Here is a 23,202-nt window from a genome sequence, read left to right as displayed (position 1 = left end):
CCACGCCCGCCGCTCACCTGGCCCTCCGACCACGCCCGCCGCTCACCTGGCCCTCCGACCCGGTACCCGGCCTCCGGGGCTGTTTGCCGTGTGGGCCTTGCTCACCCGTGAGCCGAACGGGGTGGGAGTGGAAGCGATCCGGAGCCGGGCGGATGAATTCGAATTCCAGCTCTGCCATTACCAGCAGGGTGACCTTGGGTAAGTTACTTCTCCTTCCTGGGTATCAGTTTTCTCATCTGTGAAACAGGAATAATAATAGTAACTCCTCCTGTTGTTGGATGGCTGCAAGAGTCTGACGACAAGTGCCTGGAAGCAGCCCCCTGACTCTTCAGGACCCTGCCAGGTCACTCCCCTTCTCCAGGACCCTCACCCCCCCATGGCCCCCTGCAGCATCCCAAGCCCCTGTCCTGCCCACGGGCCTGACCACCCTCGGGCCTCCCTCATCCTCCATCCCTCTCCCCTTCTCTGCCCTCCCCTAAGAAGGCTGGCGGCACCGCTCACTGCTCGGGCTGGTTTTGAACTGCAGGAAGAATCTTCAAAGAGAGGGCACTGAGTGGGGGTAGGACTGGTCTCCAGCTTTGGGAGACTGGTAGGGGGAGGTTCGAGGGGAAGGAGTGGCCACACTTGGAACACTTTCTGCCTTGATCTCAGATAACTTTAATCTCCTCCAGCGGGCCCGCATTCATTCTCCAGGTGATGGGGGCAAACAGTCCATTTCCAGACTCACATCCCTATATTTAGGCACCTTGGAGAAAAAGAATGTTTTCCTCTCCCTATTCTCACCCCTACTTGGTCCACAATTTCCCAGGAAGTATTCTAATAAGCTAAGCTCGAGTCACATGCTCATTCCACTCTGGTCAGAGAAGGTTAAGTCAGCTGTTGGGTTAGGGTTAGGGTTAGGGTTTAAGGTCGGGGGTTAGGGGTCTGGGTTAGGTCATTGAGAAGCCAGCAGTTTGGATCACCTGTTTGGAGCAACATAAGAACTTTCTTAAAGGAAGAGGGATGGTGTTATCAGAAGGGAAAATTACAGCAGACCCCAACAGCATTTTCATATGCATCGTTATATAATACTTTTAAATCTCATTACACAGTAAATCCAAACAACAGGTAGGTATTATTATCCTCATATTGAAGATGAAGAAACTGACTCTCGGGTTAAGAACTTGCCCAAAAGATCATGGATGGTTGCTAAAAACATTAACCTGCAGAGGAGTAGATTTTTTGCATGGTGCTAGAGTTTATCATTCCTAAAAATTACTCACTAATTGCAAAGGGAAAACATATCTTTACGTAGGAGAGATCTGGCAGTCGCTACCTTTAACAGGTGAACAAACAGTACTACTTAGGGTGGAATAATGCGGTATCACATGCCTATTGAGGTGATACAGTATGGAGACAGGACCTGTAAGGTGTTCTTGCCAAACATGTTTAATCAAGCCTCTAAACGTCGTTCCAGTTTAGAGGAAATTCAGGTGGTTGGGAAAAAAAAGTTAACTACCACCACAGGAAAACAGAGGAATCAATTTTGTGGAAAATTCTAAAGGATAACTGTTCTTGACTTCTCCAAAAGTCAATGTCACTTAAAAAAAAAAAAAAGTAGAGGAATTATTCTAGATTAAAAGAAACTAAAGGGCCCCCCTCAAAAAAAAAAAAAAAAAGAAAGAAAGAAAGAAAAGAAACTAAAGAGACATAAAACCAAATGCAAAGTGACCCTTGATTTTTTCCCCCCAATTCAAACTAAAATAGCTAAAAACACATTCTTGGGGTAACGGGGGAAAGTCTGAATATGGACTGCATTTTAGACGGTATTAGGGAATTAAATTCTTTTTCTTAGGTATGTTTAATAGTGTTGCAATTATGTAGGAGAACAACCTTACTTCTAGGAGAAGCACGACATGGTACTTAGGGGTGAAGGTTACGTCCACTCTCACTTTCAAATAATTCAGAAAAAAAGTATATGGATAGAAAGCAGATATGGGAAAACAATAATAATTATTGATCTGAGTAGGGGATATATAGGGTGTTCATTTATACTATTTTCAACTTTTTGGTATATTGAAATCTCTCAGATAAAATTATCGTTTAAGAACATATACACAGCTGGACCCTGAACCTGGGTTTATCCTTCAGCTACTCAGTATCTGAGTGCTTTCTCGAATGACAGATAACGATGTTCGCTGCAGACAGTCCTTGCCCTCATGGAACTTGCAATCTAGCACAGAGACAGGTAACTGAATAAATCATTTTTTCATATGATCAGTGCACAAAGGAAGCATAGCACGCTAAAGGGATTGCAGAGGACAATTCAGTTCAAGGGAAGATCTGCAAGGAGGCAGCATTTAGACGGAATCTTATCCCCGAGAGGTGACCACAATGTGCAAAGGTTTTTGCTCGCTCTATAGCAAGAACTACTATACATGGCACACATGTGTGCACACACACACAGAAAAGTCCCACTTACCTTTGCTCAGCACCACACACACAAATATTGTCTATCCCACTCCGGTCCTGCCTACTGTTTTCTTTTACCCTCAGTGCAGATTAATAAATTAATCTGAGGACCCACTAGTTGCTTTGACCTACATTTGAAAAAACTGTGTTCAAGGACCCAATTAATTTTAAAATGACTGGCAGGAGTAGCGCCAAGAGGACTGAAGAAATCAATGGGCAGAGCTGGGATGTGAAGGGTCTTGCATCCTAGGGACCACGAGAGGTGAGAGTAAAGCAGTCACGTTTGGGTGCCAGCGCTCAAATTCCTCTCTTCCTCCTCCTGTCTTCCCTTTGCCCAGAGACTCCTACATCTTTTTTTTTTTTTTTAAGATTTTATTTATTTATTTGACAGAGATAGAGACAGCCAGCGAGAGAGGGAACACAAGCAGGGGGAGTGGGAGAGGAAGAAGCAGGTTCATAGCGGAAGAGCCTGATGTGGGGCTCGATCCCATAACACCGGGATCAGTATGGAGACAGGCATACTGAGCCGAAGGCAGACACTTAACCGCTGTGCCACCCAGGCGCCCCCAGAGACTCCTACATCTTTAACCAGAGCACAGGAACTGCCTCTCACTCAGGGGGCCCAGGGCTGTGTACACAGCATAGGGACCACCAGGCTAGCCCCCACGAGGACCGGCAATTTCAGGATGTGTTCACAGGTTTAGGTTATAGCCTCTTCTGGAAGCATTTTCCTATTTTCCTAGGTCCAGGGCAGAGGACAGGCAAGGGAAGAGTAACTGCCTGCTGGAAAACGGGGTGGAGTCCCCATGAGCTGGGGCTCTGACTTACCCCAGGCTCTGTGCTTCCTTGGGCCAGAGCTCCAAAGGGAAAACCCAAGTCACCTGAACTCATTTTACCAGGTAACAGAAGTGGGCAGTGAGCAGGTGCCTGCTTCCCCAGCCCCAGACCGAGCTTACTGCCCTCAGGGAATCCACCCAATAGCTGGCTCCATTCTCAATGCCAGGGCCCCCTCCCACAGCTCTCCACTTTCACACAGGGCCCCTGATGCACTCCACACTCCCAGCCCCGTCCTCTTGCTAGCCCTCCGTGACTGAGCCACAGATCTTATGTGATCTTTTTGTGTCTTTCTCTCGGCACCCGTGTATTGTATAGGTTCTCAACCTTCGGTGCACATAAGAATTCACTGGGAACTTGCAAAATCCCAATATGCAGGCCATACTCCACACCATAAAATCTCTGAGATTGGGACTGAGGCATCAGTACTTTGAAAGGTCCCCAGGTGATTCCAGTATGCAACCTAAGTTAAGAATTCCTGCTCTACTGTGTCCTATTGCAGCTAGGAGCCATGAGGGGACAGGGAGGTGGGGTTGCTATGGGGTCAGGGGATCAGCCATCCTGGTTTGCACAGGACTGAGCAAGCATTTCCCGATGTGGGGCTTTCAGTACAAAGACTGAGAAAGGCCTGGCTAACAGGGCTGAGTGGTTGCCCTTGTGTTTACCTGAGGTCTAAGGGCTTGATCAATTGGCCACTAGTAATACTTGTGCCCAGAGAACCAGAGCCTCACTTTAGTGGGGGTTTTTTTCAACATTTTATTTCTTTAAGTAATCTCTGTGTCCAACACGGGGCTCGAACTTACAACCCCGAGATCAAGAGTCACATGCTCCATTGACTGAGCCAGCCAGGCATCTCCCACCGTCCAACATACACACCAACTTCAGTGCCTTTGATGCTGCTAGACAAACTCTTCCCCAGCCCCCCAACCCCCCTCCACCCCCCACCCCCCGGTCTCCAGAGACAGCTCTGCCCTTGATGCCTGGCATGTGACCCAGCACACTCACCTTGTCCCGGGATGCCCCTCCCTGCTATTCTCTGCCAATCAGAATCCCGCCCAGCCTTCAACCCCAACTGGTCAAGCCCTGCCTCATCCCTGAAGCTTCTCAAGACCCCACAGAAGGAAAGGGCCCTTTCTGTGGTGAAGGGAGTGGGGAGGGACTCAAGGAGGGTCACATGCCAAGTGGAGTAAGTGGGCACACTAACTCAGAGCTCACACCGGACTCACAGAGTGCAAGTCCATACTCGGGACATCCAGATGGCAAGGCGGTCTTTAGAGCAAGGTGACCTTCAGTTAGTGCTAATAATCACCTATCACTTACAGAGGAGAAAAGTGGAGGAGTACAGACAGGAGATCTGAGACAAGAAGACTTTGGTGTCCAGTAAACAGATTCATTCCAGAGCCATCCACTCAATACCTACTGTGTACACAGCACCAGACCAGACTTGGGGGCTACAGGACAGGCAATTTTCAATTTTAAGAGTCCACATTGTAAGTATAATTTTCACTGATAATTTTAGATAATCATTAATGCAAACTAACTGGAGGAAAAATAATCTGATTTTTTTGTAACCAAAAATAAGTGTTTACTTGGGGTACCTGGGTGGCTCAGTTGGTTAAGCGACTGACTCTTGATCTCAGCTCAGGTCTTGATCTCAGGGTCGTTTAACCACCCCCCCCCCATTGGTTTCCGCGCCCAACACTCCTACTTTAAAGAAAAAAAAAAGCATTTACAACAAAGTAGGTATTTCTCTCAGATACCTAATCTAACAATATACTACCCAGTAGAGGTACTTTTGGAATTTCTTTTAATGATTAAAATATTCATGGCGGGGTGCCTGGGTGGCTCAGTTGTTAAGCGTCTGCCTTCGGCTCAGGTCATGATCCCGGCGTTATGGGATCAAGCCCCACATCGGGCTCCCTGCTCAGCTGGAAGTCTGCTTCTCCCTCTCCCACTCCCCCTGCTTCTGTTCCCTCTCTCGCTCCCTCTATCTGTCAAATAAATAAATAAAATCTTTTTAAAAAAATAAAATAAAAATACTCATGGTAAATGGATGCTCAAAAGTTGTTGTTGTTGTTCTTTAATTTTATGGGGATGCCTAGGTGGCAGAGCGTGTGACTCTTGATCTTGGAGTCTTGAGTTTGAGTCCTACATTGACTATAGAGATTTCTTAAAAATAAAAAATCTTTTAAAAAGTTTTATCCATTATGTATTGCACTATTCAACTGGTTTGCTATTCAACTTTTTCCTCGACAATTACACAGTAGTGAAGCTCTGCCTCAGGTTATGATTTAATTTTTGTTATAAAGGAGTTTGAACCGTGGCTTTTTCTCAAAGGACTTCTTGAAAGTTATTGATTTTTTTTCAAAAACAGCCAGAAACGAACCATTTCTATCTAAACTTAAAATAAATGTGTACTTGTTTCAAGAACAGTAAGCATGCATATGACCAGGATTCAATCAGAGAAGTAAAACCACCAGGACACACACATACACACACACACAGCCCAGCAAAGGCAGAGGAGGAGCCAAGGGAAGGTAGACCAGTTGCTGGCCCAGAGGCTGCATCTCCCTAGGGAGCTGAATCAGCAGATCAGCAACTACAGGGGTGAGCCACAAAAATAGTAACTGCTGCTTTTCTTCTGCCCTCCTGGTCTCCTAAGAATCTCCCTCTAGCCCATAAGAACCAAAAAACCCAGGAACGGGAATTCTGGCAAATGCAGTTCGGCCTACCCAAGTTGACACATAGCCAAGCCCATAACATGTCATACTGAGTTGTTTGGTCTAGAAAACTTGCCTGTTTACTAAGTGCATTTATGTCATATAAAACAAAAAGAGATTCAACAGTCTGCAGAACACTGAGGAGCGAAATACTGGTCCAAGACCCAAGAGGCACTTCCACTGATAGTTACAACAAATGGAATAGATGAGATAGAAGGAGTGTTACTGGGCAAAGGTCACCCTGCTGCTTTCTTCACCTACAAGTCTGAATCTAGAACTCCCTGATTCTTTCTTCCCTGGGATAGACCTAACTCATTCCGTTTTCAGAAGACAACTATGAAGATTTGGAAAGGAAACCACAGAATCTCCCTCTGATGCCGATCCTCACCATCAAATCAGCAGTAGTGCTAACAAGGTTCGGCTTAGCCATCACCTTGGTCGTGCTGCATTATGCCCCTTTCACGCCCGACTCTGACACACTCTCCTCCAAAGGAATCTCCTGATGCTGGGTAAGCGGAAACTCCATCTAAAGATTTTTGTGCATTGAACACACCCATGAGATTTGTCTACTATCTGGATTTTCGGGTTTTAGTAAGAGTTGAACCAGAACTGAAGGCCATCCACCCTCATAAAGCCCCAAAGGGTTTCTCCCCAGTTGCAAGCTCTCTGACATTCAATCAGAGCTGAACTCTGGCCAAAGGCTCTACCACCTTCATTTCATTCAGTTTCTCTCTTGTGTGGATTCCCAGATGATTGGAAAGGTATGAACTGTACTTAAAGGTTTTCCCACATCCCTTGTATTCAGAAGCTTTTATTCCACCGTGAGTTTTCTGGTGCTGAATAAGGTGAGAGTTCTGACTGAAGGCCTTCCCACATTCACAACATTCATAGGGCCTCTCTCCAGTGTGAAGCCTGTGGTGTTTAATAAGAAGTGAACTCCTACTAAAAGATTTCCCACACTCACTGCAACCGTAAGGAGTCTCCCCTGTGTGGACTCTCTGGTGGTCAATGAGGTGCAAGTTACGACTGTAAGTTTTCCCACAGTTGTTGCGCTCATATGGTCTCTCCTTGGTGTGAACTCCCTGGTGTTCTATTGGATTTGAGCTCTGGCTGAAGACCTTCCCACACTCGCTACACACATACCCTGGTGTCAAACAAGACTTGAGCTCTGACCAAGAGCTTTCCCACATTCACTACACATGTAAGGCAGCTCTCCTGTGTGAATTATCTGATGCTGGATAAGGTGTGAGCTGCGCCGGAAGGTTTCCACAGTCACTACATTCATAGGGTTTCTCTTCAGTATGTATTCTTTGATGCTGAATAAGGTTCGGACTATGGCCAAAAGCTTTTCCACATTCATGACACTCATAAGGTTTCTCTTGTGTGTGGATCCTTTCATGCTGAATAAGGTATGAGTTCTGCCTGAATAATTTTCCACAAATATTACACATTTGGGATTTCTCTCCAATTAAGAATCTGTGGCTGTTGGATAGAGTTTGTGATGTTACAGAAGTTTTGCCCATATTCATAGAGTCCCTTGTGTTTGTTTTGTTCACATTTATCTCCTTCTTGTAGTCGCAGCCCTACTTCGAGAGTTTTCTGCTTTATAATTAATTGATCCTCAGTCCAGGTCTCACCATCTGACAGGAAATATAAAAAAAGTAAAATGTAACAAGAAAAACTCCTGGTGGGAAACAGGATGATCAGAGTATTCCGGAGTATTTGGTTCAAAAAAGTATGAAAAATGGCCTTGCAATATAGGGAAAAGATGGATACAAGTTGAGCAGATTTGGAGAAAGCGGTGGGGAAACTAAAATTCGGGTTTATATATGAAGTAGCTAACCAGACAGACATACCTGGATTAGCAGAAAAGGGAAGCAGAGTTTGAGGGAAGTAGAGTCATCTCAGAACTTTAAAAGGGAGATGCTGGGGGCTACGTGTGGGGAGGGGCGGGAACTGAACAGATAAAGAGAACCTCACCCCAGAGGTTCTGCCCACATAGCACCCTGGCCACATGATCATCCCTGAGGTAACAGGGAAGACTCCCTCCACGTAATCAAAGACCAACACCTTCCTCACCAGAGTCTCTCTCTCTACACACAGATGTTCACATGCTCACTCGTGAACACAGACACGCTCAGACCTCAAATACATCTTTTAGAAATAATGCAAATGGGAAGATTTGATAAAGGAAGAGGGGGGAGGAGGGAAAGTTATTTAAAATACAAAACACGGGGTACAGAGAAATAGTCCCAAGTTGATTTTGACTCTAAGAGAATATACAAAAACAAATCCTGTACCCCTCCCTACATTCAAGGGAGACAGGATAGAAAAACACCTCCTGTTTACTTTAATACATTTCTCCTCTTAATTGAAATACCGCTTACTAAAGCTAGAGAGGCCGTTTTGCAATGATATTAGAGAAAGTAGGCCCTCTGCTAAGAGGGATCTTTATGAAAGGAGGGGGTTCTGAGAAATAGCCAATGCAGCATTTCCATCAGCAGTGAAAGCCTAACACATAATCAGCCCTGATTTTATTTGTCAATGGTCATTTTCTTTAAGGAATTTAACAATTTGTGATATCTTATCAGAGAGCCATATTTACATTTGTTCTCCACCTCTCTATGTTCAGTTTAGATATTGTGTTTTTAACAATTTTCTCCTCGTGATAATTTTTAAGATCTTCTCTCTTACCAATTTTCAAACACACAATACGGCATTATCAGCTATAATTGCCAGGCTGTACAATATATCCCCGGGACTTATTTATCTTGTAACTGGAAGTTTCTACCTTTTGACCCCCTTCATCCAATTCTCCCACTCCCACCCCCCACGTCTGGCAACCACCAGTCTGTTTTCTGTGTCTGAGTTGCTTCTTTTTTTTTGATTCCACATGTAAGTGAGATCACACAGTATTTGTCTTTGTCTGATTTATTTCACTTAGTGTAATGAATGCCCTCAAGGACCATCCATATTGTCGAAAATGGCAGGATTTCCTTCTTTTTACAGCTGTACAATATTCCAGTGTGTATATTCACGTATGTTTGTATGTACACCACATCTGCTTTATCCACTCATCCATCAATGGACACTCAGGCTGTTTCCATGTCTTGGCTATCGTACATAATGCTGCAATGAACATGGGGGTGCAGATATCTTTTTGAGACAGTGCTTTCATTTCCTTCAGACAAATACTCGGAAGTGGAATTGCCGGATCATATGTAGTTCTACTGGTAGTTCACCAATTTACATCCTCGCCAACACTTCTTACTTCTTGGCTTTTAGGCGATAGCCATTCTAACAGGTGCGAGTGGATTACTGGCTTAATGGTTTTACATCCGCTTGTACATGTGTTTCACTGTTTCTCTTATATGTCATACAAATTGCAAACAGTCGGAGAACACCAACTAGGTATACAAAGTTAGGTACTTAAAAAAAAGTGATAAAGGCAACAGTCGAGTCTAACTATTAGCTAGGCAGGCCAATTCTTTTTAGCAAGATACCATAATGAACTGGTACTATAAATCCAAGTCACTCACTGTGCATAGTCCGACGGAACTTTCTGTGGTTATCAGCCGTTCCACATCTGCGCTGTCCAATACAGTAGCCAATGGCCACATGTGGCTACTGAGCACTTGAAATGTGGCCAGTGCAACTGAGTAGCTGAACTTTTAATTGTATTTAATTTTAATTAATTTCAATTTAATTAACACATTGTAGCTGGTGCTACCCTACCGGACAGTACACTCTAGAGATTCCTAAACCTGCCCCATCTGTCCCCCAGGCCTGGGGGCACCTAAACTTAGAAGCCCTTCAAAACTGGGTTCACTAATAAGGTGAAACACCAGACAGAGAAGGTAACAAAGTCTCCTCAGCTCATCAAAAAGTGAAAGATCAGGGGCGCCTGGCTGGCACAGTCAGTTAAGCTTCCAACTCTTGGTTTTGGTTCAGGTCATGATCTCGGGGTCGTTAGATGGAGCCCTCCGTGAGGCTCTACACTCAGCTTGGAGTCTGCTTCTCTCTCTCCGCCTCTCCCCACACTCGCACTCCCTCTCTCTCTAAAATAAAATAAAATCTTAAAAAAAAATAGAAAGGTTAATAGCCTGGGCATGCTTCCATTTGGACTTGGATTTGGAATACTTCATGAGGCAGAAGACATGCCTTCTGTGGTTGGCTTGGGCAAATATTAAAACGAGGGTTTCTTCTACATCTCTCTGACCTGGCCCCTGTCTTTCCAGCCTCATTCGCATCTCCTCCCCTACACCAAGCCTCTTCTCCTGTCTGTTGGACCACGCTATTTGTTCTCTCCCAACATGTGAAGGCTTAGGTGTTCTAGAAGAGAACTGGCAGCCTGCCTAACATCTTTATGAATGTAAATCCTACAGGCCTCAGGCCCTGTTCAGTATCACCTTCTCCATTAAGCTGAAGGCGAGCGATCCTTCTCCTCTAACTCTTGAATTCTTCTCCTCTTTACCAGTCCTGTGACATTTGACTCATTCATATTTACCTTACTGAGCAACTGACAACATGCCAGGTACGGTTCCAGGTCCTGAGATACAGCAGGGGGCAAACAGGCAAAAACTCTGCCCTCTAAGATCTTTCATTATAGTAAGGGAGCTGGACAAGAAACCTCATAGATTACATTCTACTAGATGGTGCAAGTGGTATAAAGACAAAAGCGAGGAAGAAGGAGTAGAGTGCCAGAGGGAAGGAGTGGGCAAAAGGGTAGCAATTTTACACCCCATGGTCAAAGAAGGACTAGGAAAATGACACTGAAGCAAAGACTTGAAGGAGATAAGGGTTTCTGGGAAAGAGCATTACACATAGAAGAAACAGCAAGTGCGAAGGCCCCGGGTGTTCAAACAGGCAAGTATGACTGGAACGCAATGAGCAAGGGGAAAAAGTAGTAAGAAATGAGGTCAGAGACACACAAAGGGAATCAGAGAACATAGGACCCGATAGGCTACTGTAAGAGGTGTGCTTTTACTGAGTGAGAGAGGAAGCCTTGGGAGGCTCGTGACAAGAGGAAGACAAGACCTGACATTTTAACAGGATCACACTGCCGGCTATGCTGGGACGAGACGGTAGGCCGGCAATGAAAGAGGCAGGACAATCAGCCAGGAGGCTACTGCAATAATTCAGCTGAGGGATGATGGCACCCTGGACCAAGATGGTGGCAGAGAGAAGGTGGTAAGAAGTACTGGGATTCTGGAAAAAAAAGTTGATGGCCGTGTGGGCAGGATTACTGATTGATGGGTATGAATATGAGAGAACAAAGTTTTCTCTCTGGGTTGAGTAGCTGGAGGGATGGTGTCCCCATCTCTGAAATGGGGGATATTTATAACAGGCTACGGCATCTTCGATAATCAAAAAAGACATTTCCACGTGGCTCTCATACCAGTCTCGAGTTCGGTATGTCTCATACGTGCTCCTCCTCCTGGCATATGAGTATCTGTTCTACTGCTCTTGTAACTCTCCTGTAGCTTTAGCGTTTTTCAAAATAAGAAGGGAAGGGGTGACAACGAGCAGTGACTCCTTTCTCTGCCCCCATGCCCACTCAGTAAACAAGTACTGTTGCTTCTACCCACAACACACTTCTTGGTTTTTGTCCCTACCTTCTGTTATCACTAGTGACGTCCTAAAGTCAGATCCTAACCACCTCTCACCACCCAGACCACACTCAACAAACCAGATTCTCTTCCTTATACACAATGCTCACCAGCTAGCCGTTTAGTAAGATAAGCTAACAACACATACTTCAATATCTACCAAACAAAAGCTAAGCTCTTTGGCCTGGCATTGCTCTCGCACAGTCTTACTCAACTCTGCCTCACAGACTCATCTCCTATCACATCTCCTCTACGCTCCAGTCAATGTGAACAGTTTCCTGAACATGTATATTCCCACACATGTCCCTCTTCTCCATCTATCAAAATCCTATTCAACCTTCCAGACCCAGCTCAAAGGAGCCTCCTTCCTGAAACCTAACCCTACTCTAATCCCAGCTGGAAGTGAGCTCTCCTTTGCGTCTCGAAAGCATTCGCCTCCTGCCTCCTTCATGGCATTTAAACACATTGTCTTTGGGCCTCTCCTCAGAAGTATTTTTAGTTGTATGTGTGCGTTCCCTTCAATTTATGTTGAAAGCATCTCTAGATTAAAAGATGTCTTCCATTTCTTTGTCCCCAAACCCAGTACTATGTAAAGAACCCTGCACACATTCAGTGCTTCAGAATGCTCCTGATGGGGGCGCCTGGGTGGCTCTCAGTTAAGCGTCTGCCTTAGGCTCAAGTCATGATCCTGGGGTCCTGAGATCGGGCCCAGCATCAGGCTCCCTGCTCAGCGGGGAGCCTGCTTCTCCCTCTCCTCCCCACATGCTCTCTCTTGCTCTCTCTCTCTCAAATAAATAAAATCTTCAAATAAGCAAACAAACAAAAATGCTCCTGATTATTTCCCAGCGATCAAGAGAAGAATCTGTAAGTCACTGAGGGTCCCAAATAGACCAGTTATAAAAAGCCTTCACCAGACTGAGGTTCAAATGGAATTCAGAGAGATGTATCTCCTCATGGGTCAGAGCCACGTACAGAAAAAATATCAAAAACTTGGACTCAAAGTCTGGTAGGGAGCAGGACCCCCTGGAATGCCTCAGCAGACAATGGCCGGTCTGAGACAGAGCTCGAGAAGCCCAGGAAGAGAGCAGTTGCCCTGTGAAATAAGCAAATCAAATGTGTCCCCATGTCCCCATGGACAAAGGTTTAAAAACAAAGTTTCTTCGCTGATCTGCTTCTAATTTAAAGGAAGGGGGTAAATCTATGCAGTTCTTCAAGTAGTTTAACTACAAAGCCGTGGGATCCCAAGTATATTTACTCCTAACAGCAGTAGAAATGAGCAATACTTATTGTACTGGGTCTGGTGTAATTTCCCTGCCCCACCCCCACTAATTCATGTCTACGTGGAACCTCAGAATACGACCTTATTTGGAAGCAGAGTCTTTGCAGAGTTAAGATGAGGTCATAATGGATTAGGGTGGGCCCTAAATCCAATGACTGCCATCTATATAAAAGAAAGAAGAGGAAGATTCACACATGGAAACACAGAGGAAAGAAGCCCATGTGACAATGGAGACACTGACTGATGATGCAGCCTTAAGCCAAGGAGCACCACGGATTGCTGGGGACCACCAGAAGCTGGGAACAGCCAAGGAGGGATTCTTCCCCAGAGCCTTCAGAAGTAGCAAAGCCCTTGTGGATGTCTAGCTTCCAAAACTGTGAGAGAAGACAGTTCTGCTGTATTAAGCCATGAAGTTGTGGTCATTCATTACAGAAGCCCTAGGAAACGAATACACTCCCTGTTTGATTTAACCAATCAGCAAACGTACATACCACCTACTACGTGCAAGATACCGGTAGAGGGATTATAATGGTGCTTCAAAGCGCAATTAGGGGTTGGAGGACAACCCCTACCTAGGTGAGTTGGAGATGGCAGCCTCAAAGAATGACGCTGAGCTGGATCTTGAAGTATGATCAGGATCAACAAGGTGAAGAGTATTCCAAGCAAATGTCATAGCATCTGCTAAGGCTCGGCAACACAGAAAGGAGTAAGTTAAGGAATAGTGAAAACAAAAAACAAAACTCCATGTGAGTGAAATGTATGCCCCCATACAGGGAGGAAGCAGGAGATACAGCAGAAAAATAGAGTAGAGCCAGATGGGGTGCCTGGGTGGCTCAATCAGTTGAGCGTCCGACTCTTGATTTCGGCTCAAGTCACGATCTCAGGGTCCTGAGATCAAGCCCCACATCGGGCTCTTCACTGAGCATGGAGTCTACTGGGGATTCTTTCTCTTCCTCTGCTCCTGCCCCTGCTTGTGCTTTCCCTCTCTCTGATGAAAGGAAGGAAGGAAGGAAGGAAGGAAGGAAGGAAGGAAGGAAGGAAGGAAGGAAGGAAAGAAAGGAAAGAAAAAGAAAAATACAGTAGAGAAAGGAAAGAAAAAGAAAAATACAGTAGAGCCAGATATGAAGAGGCTTATTTGCCACACCTAAGGCTTTGGACTTTATTTTATAGGCAGAGACTGACATGGTCAAATTTGTTTCCAGGGAAATTCACTGAGGCAGCAGAATGGAGGACAACCAAGAGTAGGGGACATGACCAATAGCATAAGGATGTGTCAACAATCCAAGAAAAATAGAATGGGCCTAAAATGAGGACATGGCAGTCATAGGCAGCAGAATCAGGCTTTTCTGAAGAAAAACTGACAGGATTTGATGGCTCACTGAATACGGAGGGAAGGAGAATAGTACAGTACAACTCCAGGTTTTCTAGCTTGGGAAAATCAGTTACTAAAATTAACCAAGGTAGTCACTGGAAGGTAGGGAGGTGGGGGCAGAAAACAATGAGCTCCAAAGTACACCCACGAACATCTAGCATCCAGGACCCAGCTGGCAGCAAGAGAAGCACAGAGCGGTTAAGAGAAGTCCTGAAAGGGGACAGGATCACCTACAGGAGTGAAGAAAAAAGAGGGCTAAGAACGGTCTTGGGGAAAAATCAATGTTTAGAAACAGATGGAGAAACAGGAGTGGGAAAGAACCCAGAAAAGGCAAGAGGAAGACCAGAAGAAAATGGTGCTTCCAAAACAAAGAACAAGAGCTGCAAGAGTGATCACATCAACAAAAAAATAGTAAGGGGTCAAAGAATTAAAGCTGAAAAACTGTGTCCAGTGCATTCGTTAGCTAAGCCACTGGCAATCTGGATATAATCAGTTCTGATGGAGCAAAAGCAGTGCCCTGGTTACGAAAGTAATAGCAACTACGGACAATGTTTTTAAGAGGTATGACAGTGAAGGGAACAAGGGCGATTATACCCAATTTCTCCCTAATGCTCAATCAGCCACCAAGTCCTCAGGTTTTCATGTCAATGTCTCTTGCATCTGTTTGCTTCCTTCCTCACAGCCCAAGTCGGTTTCAGAAAATTCCCGTAGGAGGCTGCGCTACACGGGACGCTGGGATGTGACGTTTGGATAGGCAGAGAATGTAGGGCATAGCAATGCATGTGAGGAAAAGGACACAAAGGCACAACGGTGTAGAGTGCAGGGTCTTTGGCATTACTTTGTGCAGACACACCAGTCTTACTGGGTTTGTTTTGGGGCACACGAAGGAAAGACTTTTAAGGTAGCTTGAGGCCACACTGCAGAGAACCCTGGATGCCAGGTTATGGAGTATGGGCTGAATGCAGTGGGCACTGTGAACCAACATGAGTAAATGAGTATTCTAGGAAGGTGAGTATGGGCACTTGGCCTTTTAGAAAGACTAGCAACAGGGAGCATGTGGTAAGTATCTATCCCCTCTCACTTAAAACTTGAATCCTTTCTGGGGTGCCTGGGTGGCTCAGTCAGATAAGTGTCCGACTCCTGATTTCAGCTCAGGTCATGATCTCATTGTGAGATCAAGCCCCATGTCAGGTTCCATGCTGGGCATGAAAACTGCTTAAGATTCTGCCCCTCTGCTCACTCCCTCTCTAAATAAATATAACAATAGTATACTACTTAAGAAAGGCCAACAATTCCTTCCTTACTCTGAATTCTTCCACGGCCAAACTTGTGACTTTCTAAGACTTCCTGGGCCAAACCCCAGTTCACAGGGATCTCCTCTTGTAAACTTCTACATAGTTCACTGTCCCATAGCCTCTCACAGCTAACTATTTCAACTCTAAGTTTGCGGGTGAGTAGGGGTTAGGTTTTCTTTCAACTTAGTCTCAACACCTCACAATAACAGCTCAATAAATACCTATCAAGTTAAAAATTAGTCTGAAAATATAGTTTTTACACATAAATGTGTAAAAGAAAATCTCCCCAAATATAAACCATCACAGAGTCCATGATGTGGATTATCTAAGCCTTTGTCACCCAATTAAATAATCCAAGTCCATTTTTTTAACAGCCAAACATATACCGGATAATGGTGGGATGGCAGATTGAAATAAAGATGTTGATACTTCAGGAAAAAATGTTGATACTAACAGTTTAACCTCATTTTCCATCAGCAGGTGGCTGGCTTATCTACTATACTCCACAGGCAAAGCACCTGCTTGGAGTTTACACCTTAGGTGGTAAATGTATCTTCCCTAAGGATGAAGGAGAGCTTGGGTAGGATGAGTGGAGGAGCCCGCTCTTTTCCTGGTACTTGAGGTATGGGGCATACTTGGCTGAGTTCATTTATTTATTCACACATTTACTGTGCTTCTCCAAAGGCCAAGCCAGTTAGCAGGTGCTGGAATGACAGATCCTCCAAGACTTAGTGCTAGGATAATACTGCCGCTGCCAGTCTGCTCCACAGGTCAAGAGAGGAAACGCTGGTTACAGGCTTTATTTACACGTAATAGAGCCTTGGAGTTAAAAATAAATAAATAAATAAAAAGGTAGTTTTTCACCAGGGCAATTCTAAGTGTAAAGTTAATCGTGTCCATCTAATCCGAGGCCGCGGCTGGAAGGACAAAGTTTAGACAAAGAAAGCCAGCTAGGTCAGCTCCTCACCCTTGCTCTTTCGGGGCTCCTGCTTGGAGGATGGGTACGGGGACTCCGGGGTTATCCGCTCAGGTAGCTTCTCCATGGGCTGGATCCAATCCCCGGTGCTGCTTCAGGACCTCCTCTACGATTTCTAAAAAGCGCGGCACAACGGACGGGCAGTCACTGCGGGAAAGGGAGGGAGAAGGGGGCAAATGTAGGGGAAACGGCAAGTGAAGCTTTTCCAGGACCGGCTCCCACTTCACTCTCCTCGGACTGGCTGGGCCCCGGCGAGGGGGTGCGGTCAGGCCTGCGGCCCCAACCCCACTCCACCCGCGTCCCCTCAGCCCGAGCGCCCCGCCCCGCATCCCGCGCTTCCCCCCGCAACAGCGCGAGCCCGCAGCCTCCACCCCGGGACCCCGATACTCACTCGCACGGCCGCTCCGCAGCGGCGGCGACCTCGGACCCCGGGCACCGCTGGAAACTCGGGCTCCCTGGCGCGCACTTCCGGGTCCCGTCTAGGCAGCTCGGAGGTCTCCTCTCGATCGCGGGTTCTCCAGGGGCCGCTGGGGAGCTGGGCCCAGAGCGGCGTTGGGATGGCCCCTCCTTCGGCGTTTGTCCTTCGCCAAGGAGGGATTGAGGGAGAATGGGGCTAGATTTCTCTATTTGCCCTTCACCGCCCATGGGGACCTAGGATCTAAATTGGTTGTTTTCTTCTTTCTCATCCCCACTGTCCCATATGCACCCTTTGCCTCCTCCCTTGGCCCGTGCCGTTTTACCACCCATCCCCACCACCCTTCTTGCAAATCACAAGGCGGGGATGACTCCGCTGGGCCTGAATCCCGTATCTATGCCCGCAGTCCGGGCTGTCCTCTCCCTCTGTCGCTTCAACCCGACTGGTGTTTCCCCTACACTACTCCAGTGCCTCCCAATTGTGCCTGGAGTATATAAGCAAGCAGGAGTAACATATTGGTACCAATGGGCTAAAAGAGGAAGAAAAGCTTTAGAAATAGTGTCAAGATTTCAAGTACCCTATGCTTGGACGAGCTTGCCAGAGGTATATTTGGTATGTTGAAGAGGGAAAAATGTTAGGGAAATGAGTTGCTCGTGATAGGGGGAGTTTCCTGCTAAACTGAGGAACAGCAGTTACCAGTTATAAACTGGCATTATCTCATTAATTTTCACAACAATCCCATGATGTTCGTACTTTTTCACAATTTTAGGTGCTGAAAACTGCAGACTCAGTAAGTAGGTAAAAGCATCCTTTAGAACCCTGGCCAATTCAAACCAGAGCCTGGAGTCAAACCGCGCCTGGGGATGCGGGAAAGAAAAAGACAGACACTGTCATTATGCCCAAGTTGTAAATTTATAAACATGAATGGAATACAATAAGAGGTTAACCATTTTCTAGAAGTGAAGTGTGTGAATGGGATGCATCGGCAAAATCAAAAATTCCAGTATTTATTTTCTCATTGACTTGTACAGTGTGGTGTTTGAAATCATCCTTCCAGCCTCGGATTAAACACTGGTTCATTCATGTGCCCGTATTTGGAAGGAAGTATAAGATGTAATGCCATAGGATACAAATGTTAGCAAGAAGACACTGATATCAAGGTTTGCTGACTCCAGTAAGGAGTGTTTATGGGGAGGCAGTTCCTACCACAGTTCTAGGATTCCTGATGACCTCAAGCCATATTCAAGTTCTCCAAACCCAAGATATCCCTCCCTGAACAATGCCAGTCCTGCACTGTTAAATGCTTGCTCCTTAATTCCCTTTTTAGATTCTATGCTAAACACTTACGTTCTCACTGGTTTCTGTCTTGGTGTTTATATTCGTAACTTTTTGGCACTAAATATATGACCAGTACCTTTTACATTACTTCATTTAATTTTCATGCTATTATTAACCACCGTATAGATAAGGAAACCAGAGAGGATAAAACGTCCAAAGTCACACAGGTAGTAAACAGCTTCAGTTCAAACACAGATATGTCCAATTCCAAAGTCATTGCTGTGACAACTAATGTTTTAGTCATTACTTAATAGATGGTTTAGCTGTGCCCATGCCCTAGCACTGAACATCATAGCATCTGGCAACTGTACTACTGAATGAATGGATAGATGAGGTCACATTTTCAAATGTGGGAATGCCATTGTGCTGTGCTGTTACGACACCCCAGGGGCCTCCTTTGAACTTCTTAAACTTCAATTACCCACATACTTCGTAGGATGAGGCATTCCTCCAGAGAGCTTATTACCTTGAAGATGTCAAACTCTTTCATCTGAAGGCCTCCTGATATGCTCTTTTGCCTGAAATACTCTCCCTGCACCTCTTCCAGTGGTCCCCATCTGTCCAGTCTATGTCTATCCACTCTTTTGCTCAAGTCAAAAACCTAGAAATCAAACTCGATTTTTCCATTACCCACCTTGCTCCACTGCTATAATTTAATCAGAAGTGATAGGAAATCTAATACATGTCCATCAATCAGCAAGTTCCAGTTAGCAGGGAAAAAGCATTCTGAGCACTGAGAAATGGAAATGTAAATCTAGTAATGGGAGCTGGGATACCTTGACAGGAGGTAAGAATTTGGGAGCACTGACCTGTGGCATGTCATTGTCAAAATTATTTAAGCCTGTTTCAGGGAGCAGGGTCTCTGACTAGCTCCCAAAAGATTCTGGGATATCTTCTCCTAGTATCCCAGACAGTTCTGGGAGCATTCAGATCAATTGCAAAGTGGTAACAGTCAATCACAGAGGATACAACAGTGTATGAAAAGCTATCAAAGAAAACTTCTCTGCATTCTGGGATGTCTAACACCAACATCATGATGATGGAAATCCTGGGAGTCAGGCCTGACTTGAGCCATTAACTTGCTGAGTGACCCTAACAGATTCTTCAACCTCTCTACACCTCAGTTCCTCTGTAAAACGAAGCTAGTTCCCTTGCAGAGTTGTAAGGATTAAGTTTGAATATGAGCATACATACATACACATGTAGGTAGGTGGACAGATAGAAGATAGACTAAATTTGGTGTACCTCAACTATTAGATTTCTCCCCTTCCCTCCCATCTTCAAGATTAAAAGACTAAAAACACAAACTCATATTATAATGGACTGATAAAATATTACAAGTTTAAAGAGACAAGTTAATTGTCCTTGAGGATTATTTTGGTTTCCCTTTAAAATGTTTTACTTATTAAAACACACACACACACACACACACACACACACACACACACACAAATTCTGCCAGTTCTACTGAAACCTCAAAATATTTATGTGCCAACATCCCAATCAAATAATCCTTAAAACCCTGAACATTCAGACTTTGTTCCCAAGTCTGTGGAAGAGCAAGCTTTGTATCAGTATGAAGGAGAATGATCCACTCTTGTTGTGAAGCAGGTTTCTGGAAGGTAGAGAGTCGCAGCCAGGAAGGTGATTCCAAGATTTCCAAATGCTTCTGGTTGAGGCCTTTAGACATTTTTTGAAACAGATTCTGAGTATCAAACACACCTTTATTCAAGTGGAAGTACAAAAGCACATTCCTAAACCAAATGTATACATGTGATTTTTACATATTCTGCTATTTAGGGATTAATCTGTTTCATAATCATCAGAAGTGACCAATGGTCTCTGTACATAAGGGCATACACATTCATAAACAAGGAAAAAAAACATGCATGTTTCATTTGCTTTTATATTTAAATCATTTAGATCTCTACTTTGCCCTGATAAGATCCTATGCTTGCTGATGGTTAAGAGGCAAAATATGGTGGCAGAACTATCTTAGAGCTTAGCCATAAGAGGATTATAGAATAAGCAATAAATTCTAATATATCTGTTGAGGATCCCTAGTGAATATTATAACATCTGAACTACGAAGGCCTCACTTGCTGGAATGACAATAAGAATTTTAAGTAACACTTGTTTTATTCACAAAATGTTATGAAACTTAAGATGGAAAAATATAATAAAATGCTTTGACATCACCTAAAGAATCATGAATTCTTGGCTAGGTGTTGACAGTGACCCTAAACTCTGGACATCCTGACTTCTGTGACCACTTTCATCAATCAAAAAACCAAGTTCTTTTATATGGCCTACAGACTCGTAAAATACAGAAAATGTGATAATGAATAAACAATTATACACAAAGCCCCCACACTTCAAATACTGTCCTGGGTTGATGGGAGAGGGGGGCGAAAATCCAAACAGATGATGAAGCAATCGTAGTGGTTAAAATTTTACCAGGAAGACCCGCCACTCTCTTGAAATGCTCCCTCTAGAGAGATTACAGAAGAACAGCAGTATCTTTTTTGAAAAGCTGCATTCCCTTATGAAGTTCTTTTTTTTGTATATGTTCTTCATATTTTGCCCTATCAAAAGCAGACCTGAGCATTTTGCTGGCCTTCAACAGAAGTATATAAAATAATTCTAAACTTTGACATGCAGAATAGGTGCTGAATGAATGTAGCTAGACCACCAGGAGTCCTGTTGGCTCCCTGATGTCCTTATCTCTTTTAGAGGGCTGTGGATGCAAACAAGGCAGCAAAGAACTTGGGTGTCATTTGAAAATGTTTAGCTGCCTGCCACAAACACAGCAGAGATGGGATCCTTCAAACTCATGGATGGACAGGATGTGAAAATCCCATTCTTTTTAGGTAGATGCTTCATTTTAGGGAAGAAGACACCAGAACACGAGCATCAAGCAGGGACGGCATACCTGCTGGTGAGAAGCTTAATACTAGAAAACCATCATTTGAAGGTACTAAAAAAATGGAGAAATTAACAGGAATCCAAGTGTTGTGGTGGAAAGGAACAGGAAAGTAGGATGCTCAGAAAACAGCAGACCTAAAAGTCTGTTTTGGAGAGAACTTGGGCTGCGAACAGCACAAAAAGCTAAATGCGCTACTTTCCAGAAGTTAATTATGTTTTTACAGTGCTATATTAACAATATTTTAAAGAAGCCATACAGGAACCAAATTTCAGGAAAAATAAAAATGTTCATAGGCCATATTTTTAAAAAATAGTTTAAATGAGTTCCATAAATAAAGTTTATATACCTACTTATACCTCCTATTAAATAAAAGAATGCCATGAGGATACAGCACTGCATTCACCAAGTCACTACTCAGACTATCTTCTGCAATGAAAAAGATCAGGGCTATATTTAACAATTTTATATAAAATTTTCTCTCCAATATTTTGATGTTGAGTAAAGCCTGAAATGTGGAGGAACATTTTTTCCATTTGCATTATATCAGATTCTGGTGTGGTATGGAGATTCTAATGATGAAAAAGACTTGAACTCCCACTGAAAGATTTGTCACCTTCGCTACACTTGAATGGCTTCTCCTGGGCATGGATTCTTTGACGTTGAGTAAGGGGCGGAATATGACTGAGTCCTCCCACTTGCATACACGCTTGTTACATTCATAGGCTTTCTGCATGGAATGAATTTGATGCTGAACAAGGTAGTTTCTTTGACTGAAGGCTATTTCACATTTATTACAGTGAAGGAATTTTATTCCAGTAAGAATTCTCCCAATGGTGACTAAGGTATGAAAATAGCATGAAGCATTTACCACATTCAATATATTCATAGATTTTCTCATTGGTATGGGTTTGCAGATGTTGATGAAGTTTAACACTAACAAATAGTTTTCCTACATTCATCACATTCAGAGGGTTTCTCTCTGCTGTGGATTCTCTGATGCTGAATAAAAGTTGACTGACTGAAGGCTTCACCACCTTCAGTATGTATATGATTTCTCCCTGGTGTGAACTCTCAGATGTTGAATGAGGCCTGAATTTGACTAAAGGTCTCCCCACGTTCATCACATTCATAAGGTTTCTCTTTGGTATGAATTCTTTGATGCTGAACAAGGTGTGCTCTCTGACTGAGGTTCTTTTCCCATGCATCACAATCAAAGGCTTTTTCTCTGGTGAGGACTTCTTGCTGAAGAATGAGATCTGAGCTGTGATTGAAACTTTCCTCATAATCATTACACTCATAGGACTTCTCCTTCCCGTGAATTTTGTGATGCTGAATAAGGCATGAAGTTTGACCGAAAGCTTTTCCACATTCATTACATTCATGTGGTTTCTCTCCTGTGTGAATTCTTTGATGCTGAATAAGATGGGAATTCAGTCTGAAGTCTTTTCCACATTCGTTACACGTATAGGGCTTTTCTCTGAGATGAATTCCTTGATGTTTAACAAAGGTCAACCCACAATCGTTGTATTCATAGGCTTTCTCTTCACAGTGGACTTTTTGATGTTCGGCAAGGTATGAGGTATGATGGAAGTCACTGCCACATACAGTACACTTACAGGGCATCTCTCTGTGAATCTTCTGATGTTGAGTAAGATGTACACTACGACTGAAAACTCTTTCACAATTACTACATTTGTAAGATTTTGCTCTAGTGTGAATCCTCTTATGTGGAGTTATGTCTGAGCTCTGACTACAGGATTTATCAGACGCTTCACAGGATTTATCAGATGCTTCACATTTATAGGGTTTTTCTCTAGTGTGTATTCTTTTATGTCGACTAAGACTTGAACTCTGACTGAAAGATTTTTCACATTCTTTACATTTGTAGGGTTTCTCTCTAGTATGAATTCTCTGATGCCTAGAAAGGGCAGAGCTCTGATGGAAGACTTTCTCACATGCATCACATTTATAGGATTTCTCAGGGGCA

General features: G+C 44.2%; 3 protein-coding genes across 7 annotated transcripts in view; all 3 read right to left on the bottom strand.

Moving 5' to 3' along the window:
- TMEM225B (transmembrane protein 225B) overlaps window positions 1-17,078 on the bottom strand; it is a 30,196-nt gene extending 13,118 nt beyond the window's left edge. For all 5 annotated transcript variants that reach the window (XM_040634806.1, XM_040634808.1, XM_040634810.1 and 2 more), the window contains exons 1-3: window positions 16,928-17,078; window positions 16,528-16,683; window positions 18-236 (exon numbers count right to left, since the gene is read on the bottom strand). In XM_040634806.1, coding sequence (XP_040490740.1) covers window positions 18-178 — 161 coding nt within the window. In that variant the 5' untranslated portion in view covers window positions 179-236; window positions 16,528-16,683; window positions 16,928-17,078. The remainder of the gene's footprint in view (window positions 1-17; window positions 237-16,527; window positions 16,684-16,927) is intronic.
- Window positions 6,550-7,644, bottom strand: LOC121103736 (zinc finger protein 22-like). Its single transcript, XM_040634812.1, has one exon. The coding sequence runs from the start codon at window positions 7,193-7,195 to the stop codon at window positions 6,683-6,685; it is 513 nt and encodes a 170-aa protein (XP_040490746.1). The 5' UTR covers window positions 7,196-7,644; the 3' UTR covers window positions 6,550-6,682.
- A 2,917-nt stretch (window positions 17,079-19,995) lies between the features above and the next one.
- ZNF655 (zinc finger protein 655) overlaps window positions 19,996-23,202 on the bottom strand; it is a 17,230-nt gene continuing 14,023 nt past the window's right edge. Inside the window, 1 exon segment of the mRNA XM_008698374.2 lies at window positions 19,996-23,202. This exon segment is cut by the window's right edge and continues 2 nt beyond it. Coding sequence (XP_008696596.2) covers window positions 22,287-23,202 — 916 coding nt within the window. The 3' untranslated portion in view covers window positions 19,996-22,286.

This window comes from Ursus maritimus, unplaced genomic scaffold, assembly GCF_017311325.1.
Source record: "Ursus maritimus isolate PB19 unplaced genomic scaffold, ASM1731132v1 scaffold_2, whole genome shotgun sequence".
NCBI classification, from domain to species: domain Eukaryota; kingdom Metazoa; phylum Chordata; class Mammalia; order Carnivora; family Ursidae; genus Ursus; species Ursus maritimus.
This window is presented reverse-complemented; position numbering and strand designations above follow the sequence as displayed.

Coding starts and splice junctions, on each gene's coding strand:
- LOC121103736 (XM_040634812.1), bottom strand. CDS start 7,195: ATGTGGGAAAGCTCTTGGTCAGAGCTCAAGTCTTGTTTGACACCAGGG.